Here is an 8,204-nt window from a genome sequence, read left to right on the forward strand (position 1 = left end):
GTTCATATATTTTTTTTTTATAAAATAAAACAAATAAAAATAAGATAATACAATATCAAAATAAAATATATAAAATACACATAAAATAAGCACAAACAATAAATTGACATCAGTGTAATATGATTATCATGGTAGTAAATGTTTACCATCTTCATTGTACTTATATTTATGGTAGAAGTCTCTCCCTAAGAATATTGTGTGAATTTCTTGATTTATTAAAAAATTATAATATATTACTGATATATGATTAACATAGCCATTTAGCATCACACAAATTTATATTGTTTATTGTGGGATTACATTGCCATCTGCTGGTAGTAATCGTAAATCTAAATCATAATAAATATTTTTTTGTCCACTAGGTGTCACTAATGTTTCCTACGTCCAGGAAAAAACAAAGGTGACATGAAGATATCAACCGGCTGTCTGTTAGCAAAACATGGACAAATACAAGAGGTGTAATGTATTAAATGTATAGATATATACTAACAGAATCGATGTCAGGTATTCGCGCAGGATGACATGAACGGGGTCGATATCTCACCGTGGATGCCTGTGGTCCGGGACCGTGTCGCTTAATGGTCATGGACATTTATAGAAATGTAGGCGTTTTATTTCGTTATCAATTGTTAAACTATAATCAGACAACAATGTACATTTAAGGCTCTTCCGTATTTGCGTTGACAGCAATTCCTACATGTTGAGCATCACTCCTCATTTGCATACTGTCTACTTTCGCTTCCTCGTTTAAGATCTCTTGATCAAGTTGATCACTTTCTGGCTCATCAACATGACCAACAGCCTCGGTGAACAAACGCCCGTCTCTCGCCAAGACGCGTTGTTGAAGTATTTACAGCACTACGACAAAGTGTGCTTTGATGGCAATGTTAAAGTGTGTTCAGACAGACAGGTGACAGATGAAGGCAGAAGCATGTTGATGTCAGAGCGCGAGCCGCGACGGAGGTTTAACACGCTGGATCTCTATCAAACTCTGTGTGAGTTTGTTCAGCACAGAAACTGTCAAAAACACATCCAACACTTCATCAAGGCTGCTGAGTTATTGGAGATCATCTGTGTCAACCTGTTTTTGTTTCCTTGGAAGAAGGAGATTAAAACTTTAAAGGTAAATAAAAGCTGTTAGTGGTAGAGCTGTCCTCAGTAACGTTACAGCTGTTTGTCTGACTTCCTGCTCTTTTACTTTAGATTTTTCCAACTTTTGAGAATTGATTATTAGCTAAATTTGAAGCCAAATTTATTTTTTAAACTTGCTATAGTACATACTTTAGTATTTTACAGTATACTATAGTATAATTCAATATCGTTACTACAGTTTGAGTTTCTTGCAGTAAAAATTATAGTAACTTTGCCTCTGTGTCGCCATCTTTGTTTGAAACATAAAATTGCAGTTTCTTACTTGAGTTGATGTCAAGCTGAGTATGACGCGAGAAATTACGTCAAACTGACATTTTCTGAAAATTGAAACTGAAATTCAAACCCAACAGTTTAAAACACAAGCTAAAAAAAGTTTAGCTTTCAAATTATCCATTATTATAAGCTTACCACTGTGAATACTGCCTTTTATGTACATTTTGTGTTCTCAATAACAACTTTTTCTTCATTTTAACATAAAAGGTTACATATTGCAGCTTTAGGAAGTATAACACATAAATCTGATATATTGAAAAATATATTTAAAACACACAAACTTCAAATCAGGCAATATATCAGATTTCTGTAGGGCTTAATGTTGTAGAGCTGCAATTTTTGCTAAAAAGCAAGTATTGCTTGAACAAGTTGTTGTTGAGCAAGTATTTAAAAGTGAATGTTCAAAACTATTAAGCTACCCCAATTCACAATAAGAGTAGGTAGGTAGGTTTATAATTATGATTTATAAGTTGAGCTGCCAGGTATGATTGTTATCAGTTTGACTGCATCATTTCACTTTAAAGAACAATATGCAAAGTAGGGGAGAGCGGGGCACAACTTAACACTTTTGGGTTTTGGCTCAATCATTCAAAAAATATTTGAGTTTGTTTAATTATATTTTTACACAAGCGACACACACATCTCTGCTACAAATGAACATTTGAAGTTTGTTTCTATTACTTACCATTCTTGGACAATTACACCAAACGTAAAAAGGAGTGCAAACGTTACAACTTACCCCATAGGTGGGGTTGATTGTAACAGGCAGGGGGTTAGTTGTAACACTACAAAAATTAAGTTTGCAGGCGAATATTTCAATACTATTTGTTCTATATATTTGAAGTGGATATTGTTTATATATCTGTTTATAATAGGTATTTACACTTTTCATCCCTCTAACAATAGTTCAATTATAAATGGATACAAATGTCTAAATATGTGAGAAAAGGCAGCACAATTATGACAAAAAAAATTATGTGACCCAGTCTGTAAAAACCTTACTGAAGTCTCAAAATCAAATTCTGAGATAATAAAAATCAAAGTCAGATTGTAGCCATTATGATTTTAATCTTTGACATTACCTTATTCAATTAATATTAAAGATATGAACAAAAATACATTTGACAGACGATTTTTGATAAGACAGGCACATTTATTTTGTTGGCACGCAGTTAGCAATCATTAATGTGTAGCCTATTTAAAACACGCAAGAATTACGCTACCGTTGGCTGTTTTCATATCATAAGTGCTGAGGGGTTAGTTGTAACACAGCGTTACAATTAACCCCACCTGGTCAAAATATTTTCATGCCTACCAAAAAAGTTGCTAGACCTGCAGACATATTTCAAAATGATGCTATGTTTTAGTCAACAAGACACTGATTAAGATGACATAACATTGGTTTTGGTATCTTACACACCCAACTCAGAAACCATAAAAAAACATAGGATGAAATTTACTTACATGCCACCAAAACACTCTTTCATCAATAACTCTATGGAAAAACATTATACTTTCCCATTATTGCGGTAGACCGTCTTTTGGCAGCGTGAAAACAATACGTAAAAAACAAATTGCTCAACCCTGTGCAACAATTTAAATGGTCCGTTACAACTAACCCTGCGCTAGTTTTTGCCCCGCTCACCGCTAATATGCTTTAAAAAGTGACATACTGGCAACATAGAGGCTTATGGATTGCATCTTTTACAGAGCATGAGAAACATGACAGGTATTTATATAGTGTTGTCCTGCATATTAGCAGACTTGTGCCACTTATGTGGTAACTATGTCCTTAAATATTATGCATTCTTATATAGTTGATGTTAATGTTTTTTTTTTTCTTTTAGACATTTACTGGACACTTTGTCTATTACATTAAGCCAATATTGCCTTTTGCCAAGAATATTCTTCAGAGTATTGGTTACTCCATTGAGACAGACACTGAGTATAGACTGGCTGACAGCGTTGACACTGAAAAGGCCAAAAACATGGGATTTGACCTTTTCCTTGCCAGGTTAGAATGCGAGTACCTCCTTGAACTCATGAACCAGAAATCACAAGCAGAATGTTTGGAGATCATCCAAAAGAGAGCTGCTCCCCTAAACTGTGGCACGGGAGAGGAAGTCTCGGAGCATCCTGTTGATCTAAACGAGGATGTTTTTCAGGAGGATGAGCATGTTGAAGGTGGGTCATTAGTAAATCCAGAGGAACAGCAGAAACAGGAGTCACATAAAATGAAGCATCCTTATGATCAAGAACACGTCAACACATCTCAAGATGTTTCAATCTCTGGTGTAGAAAAACCGTCCAGCTCATTTATGTGTGATGACAAGTCTATCCTGGAAATGCAGGAGAATTATCCAGACCTGGCTTTCCGACAAAAGCCCATTTTTGGAAAGTCTCAAAAAGCTAAGCAGCCTCTTAAGGCCAACGAGCGGGCTGGGTGCAAGGGGCACAATGCAGCCCGATTCGCTGAGGTCAATGTTGACATGAGTGGCCCCCAGTCTATAACCACACTCACTGAGACAACCCAAAGCAACAGAAAATTACATATCCCAAATTCAGTTGAATCTCAACCCTCAGATGAAAACCAACTGGTGCTTCGAGTCGAAACAGTGTTGGAAGGATGTGGCTGTAAGGGGCCACGAGAAAACTGCCTGGCTGAGCAAATAGGTAAATTGCACATGAAAGAACTTAGTGCAGATGAGCCTCTTAAATACCCCATCGAGGAGACCACACAGACCCAGCTATGCAGTGGAAATAATGACCTCATTGTAGCCCCACCAACAAAATGCCAGGATGGCATAAGCTTGCCCATCTTGTGCAGTCCATCTAAAGAGCCTGTCTGCAACATTACAGGTTGTGGGAGTTGTGCAGGACCTGATACCATTCCCGGACTGGTCAATACCATCAAAGAGCCTCCTCAGTCCATCTATATCCCCAGTTCTCGGAGTAGATGTAGCCCACCATTGGGACCACCAACTGACCATAAGCATACTGAAAATGAAGCTTCAAGTTCTCAACTCCGCAGAAGTCCCACATCACAGCAACCAGAGGATGAGCTAGTCCAAACATATGTGATTGTGTAGAGAGACACACACAGTATTCCAGGTTTTCTTCTCAACGCCAGAAATTTTTGTGTGCAACTATTTGGAAATGCACTGACCCTTTAAAAAATGTCAGTGTATGCTAGTACTGTCATCGGAAATGTTTTTTTGTGTGTGTGTTGTTCTCAATGATGGCAACTTTTCTTTGAATGAAGCACTGATTCATGCTGAGCCTTAAATGTTAAATCGTAATTTATGAAGATGATAATAAGAATGTCTGCTTAAATTCTATTATAATTTCTCAAGTGAAGAAAGGTTACTTGCTGCTATAATAATAATAATTGTACTGCTTAAGAGGTTTTGGGTCGATATTATTTTTAGAGATTGACTTACTTGGTGGTACTGTGCCTTACTAAACGTTAAGATTGTTTAAATGTGCACCCACTTGTCTTAATGGAACATATTTTTGTCTGTCATATCAAGTGCATATGGTATTCTGGTACATCTGTTAAATACTCCCTGTTATTGTAAAGAAATCTATATAGTTCAACTAATTTAGTCGAATTATTCAAAACTAGTGTTTGATAAAACAACAACATTTAAAAACGTTTTATACTTTATTAAAACATAAAATATTCATTTAAATTACAACGGTCAGTAACATCTCCAGTAACTAATAAGTGCTCACTATGTTTGTATTATCTGTAGATACTTTCGGAATGAAAGCAAAATAAAAGCATCTTACAAAAGGTCTCCTTTTGTTTAAACCATGTTTACAAGGTCCATGTATGAATACATGTGTACAGTACAGAACAACTTTAAAAATCTATATTTTAATAAGACAACTAGCTCATATCGACAAATGTACAAATGCAATACTGTGTAAATGAACTGTCAAGGTAAAAGGAATGTTTAGGTGGGGTAAAGTAGTCTTTTTAGATTTAAATATCCATCGTTGTTCCACTAAGGTGACTTAGTGACTTGGTCAGGAGCAATGTGCCATTAATATCTTCTCTCTGTTCTCCTCAAACTTATGCAGCATCTTCTTGAGATCATGATCTGCTGGAATTACCTGCAAACCAATTCAAACATGTAAACTGGAGTTAGTGCATTAGCTTGTGGACTAAAGATCATTGTACTGAAATTTGTAAAATGTTGTATAATTTAAGTGATGTGCAGGGATTTTAGCCAATGACTATTAGGCAAGACTCACAAGAACTGGAGCAGGGACTTTAAAGGACTCCTGGTGAATCAGCCAGTCTTCATACAAGTTATGAATTGATTCTAAGTATTCCTAAAGGGTGATAATTAACAATATAAATTCTAAAAAACATATAACAATGGTTATTTTTTACATCCTTTTATGCTTACAATTGGAATAACCTTCTCCTCCTCTCTGCACCTCTGCTTTAGCCTCTCGTAGCAGGTCTGTGGAGATGTCTGCAGGTAAACTATTACAAAAAAAATATATGAAACACAATAATCACAGCACAAAACAGTTTTTTAAATAAAGTTTCAAATAAATCCTCAAGCAATATAGATATATTTACCATACCTATAAGGTCCACAGGTATATCTATGTTCTTTATGATCCAATCAAACCATTCACTTAAAACAGCAAAGTCCACCTCTGGCATCTTTCCACTGTTACCCAAACATAACACATTTTCACTCAATGTTTGTCTCTGTTTTGCTCCAATAGTGGCAGATAAAGCCTAAAAATACCTTTTATAAAGATTTTCCACAAAAATGTACTTTGCACTGTAGATCGACCTTTCCAACATTCTGATTGGTGCTGACTGTGAGTATGAGAGATTACAGAATAAGACATAGCAGGTAATACAAAACAACAATAAGAAGACCATGCCTACAGCGTTGAGAAGCACAGCAACTGTAATTTGTACATGCCATTGGTGAGACATGTCGATCCAGCATGGTCAGTTGGACATATGTCTGAAAAGTGAGCCCCCATCTGCTTGGGTCTTGGTACATTAAACCCAGTGGAAAAGAATATTGTGTTCAAGCCACTTTTCCACAATAATAAAACATACATTTCACTTCTAAATAACAGTTAGATGGAAATGAGTCCATAGTAATGCACTCTTGGAAATCACAGCATACCAGTGGATTGCATCCATGCACGTTCCTCCATTGAGACACAGGTTCTGTCAACGCCTAAAAGACAAGAAACATTTTAGGTGTATCCTAAATAATAAAATAATACTAATGGGAAATTTATGCATTTTAGGTAATAGATTATCATACATAATTTCATTGACTAAAAGTTGACCTTATTACCTCAATGTCACTGGTTTTGCTGAAGTACTCCAGACATGTTGTCTTTCCACTTGCAATATTTCCCTCCAACCAAATCTATGAATGCAATTTAACAATTATAATATAAACATGCTTCTTGTATCAGTATAAATAAATAATGTCTACTACTTACCACGGGTTTCTTCCCCTCGCCATTTCTGACCAGTTTACCTTGAGATGAAGACAGCATAATGAATTACAACGAGACTCTATTGCAGCAATAAAAGCAGCGGGGATAACGTAAAATGCAACAAGCTTAAGCTCATCTCAATACTGCTAATGCAAAACACATGTAGCATATGATCAAAAACATACACTGAGGGAGAAATAATAAATTATATATTATTTTACGTTATAATACGTAAACCGGAAGCGGCTTTGCAAGGATCGTGCAGCACTTACTGATGCTGGGAGATGCGTTGCTGCTCCGCGCATGTCTGATTAAATGCGTCTTCGGTGTAGGCGTTTGACAAGCTAACACATTTGATCTCAGATGTTTATTTGAATACAAAGGTAAAAATACACGTCGAATTTCTTTTAAGAGGTTAACAATCATCTCGCCTGTTCATCTGTGTCAATTAGGTACATGTACAACTACAAACGTTTTAAATAAACTCATGTTGCCCAAAAGCGACAACTACCGTGTTTACCAGATTGACGTATGACGTTTGCAACAGCAATAGCATGTCAAAATAAAAGTCTTAACAGCAAAATAAAAGTGTACACATAATTAATATAAGATCATAAATATAATATCATAAAATGTTGTATATATGTCGGTTGTGTGTAGATCAAGAAGTATTGAAACTGTAAAATAATGGTGGTATGATATTATGAAGAGCTTAAATTTCTTTTTAGGATTTTTTTTTAACTTAAATAATTGGCTACACAATAGACTTTTAGTTTTTGCTTTGCCTTTTTCTGTAGAATTTTACTGGGGACCCCTTAGAACCATATCGGGGGCCCCAGTTTGAAAACCCATATATATATAAAGAATAGATCTAAAACTATATATCAATTATCAATTACTAACTATACTACTGTGAGCTTACTATAACCTAACCTCTACTTCTAGTTTTTGCTTGCGAAAGTCAATATGCTATTTCGAGAAACCAAGTGGGCGTTAAGTGACATTTTGGGTGAAATGGATATATATTATAAACACACAGCAGCAAGTGACCACAGACCCCCACAGAATGAATAAAAAAACATGATGGAATTTAATGGGTACTGTCAACTGTGTGCTTACCATCATTTATCAAAATATTTTCTTCATCATTTATCACAATACTTCCAAATAATTTTTTTCCTACTATGGAAGTCTATGGTCACTTACTGCTGTGTGTTTACCATCATTTCTCAAAATATCTTTTTCTCAATATATCTTTTGTGTTTATCAGAAAAAGGAAATTCATA

General features: G+C 35.5%; 2 protein-coding genes across 3 annotated transcripts; one reads left to right on the forward strand and one right to left on the reverse strand.

Moving 5' to 3' along the window:
• The first annotated feature begins 395 nt into the window (after positions 1-395).
• On the forward strand, positions 396-5,221 carry LOC129446685 (uncharacterized). Its single transcript, XM_055207903.2, has 2 exons — positions 396-1,123; positions 3,273-5,221. Exons 1-2 carry the CDS (start codon positions 791-793, stop codon positions 4,512-4,514), a joined length of 1,575 nt encoding a protein of 524 aa, XP_055063878.2. The 5' UTR covers positions 396-790; the 3' UTR covers positions 4,515-5,221.
• Positions 5,071-7,479, reverse strand: tk2 (thymidine kinase 2). 2 transcript variants are annotated; one of them, XM_073859195.1, is made up of 10 exons: positions 7,191-7,479; positions 6,922-6,959; positions 6,771-6,845; positions 6,593-6,647; positions 6,381-6,469; positions 6,198-6,271; positions 6,028-6,116; positions 5,844-5,923; positions 5,686-5,766; positions 5,071-5,544 (listed from the first exon to the last, which is right to left on the reverse strand). In XM_073859195.1, exons 1-10 carry the CDS (start codon positions 7,342-7,344, stop codon positions 5,458-5,460), a joined length of 822 nt encoding a protein of 273 aa, XP_073715296.1. In that variant the 5' UTR covers positions 7,345-7,479; the 3' UTR covers positions 5,071-5,457. The 2 variants fall into 2 exon arrangements, with proteins under 2 accessions (XP_073715296.1, XP_073715297.1); XM_073859196.1 differs by having other exon boundaries at positions 6,198-6,267; positions 6,377-6,469.
• Between the last annotated feature and the right edge of the window lie 725 nt (positions 7,480-8,204).

This window comes from Misgurnus anguillicaudatus, chromosome 21 (genome assembly GCF_027580225.2).
Source record: "Misgurnus anguillicaudatus chromosome 21, ASM2758022v2, whole genome shotgun sequence".
Taxonomy (NCBI): domain Eukaryota; kingdom Metazoa; phylum Chordata; class Actinopteri; order Cypriniformes; family Cobitidae; genus Misgurnus; species Misgurnus anguillicaudatus.

What these genes read in the sequence shown, in the direction of transcription:
- LOC129446685 (XM_055207903.2), top strand. Translation starts at nt 791, where the DNA reads ATGACCAACAGCCTCGGTGAACAAACGCCCGTCTCTCGCCAAGACGCG. An exon ending in AGGAGATTAAAACTTTAAAG is followed by an intron (nt 1,124 to 3,272) that starts GTAAATAAAAGC and finishes TTTTTCTTTTAG; the next exon opens with ACATTTACTGGACACTTTGT.
- tk2 (XM_073859195.1), bottom strand. Translation starts at nt 7,344, where the DNA reads ATGATTGTTAACCTCTTAAAAGAAATTCGACGTGTATTTTTACCTTTG. An exon ending in TATACCTGTGGACCTTATAG is followed by an intron (nt 5,924 to 6,027) that starts GTATGGTAAATA and finishes TTTTTGTAATAG; the next exon opens with TTTACCTGCAGACATCTCCA. An exon ending in AGGAGAAGGTTATTCCAATT is followed by an intron (nt 5,767 to 5,843) that starts GTAAGCATAAAA and finishes ATCACCCTTTAG; the next exon opens with GAATACTTAGAATCAATTCA.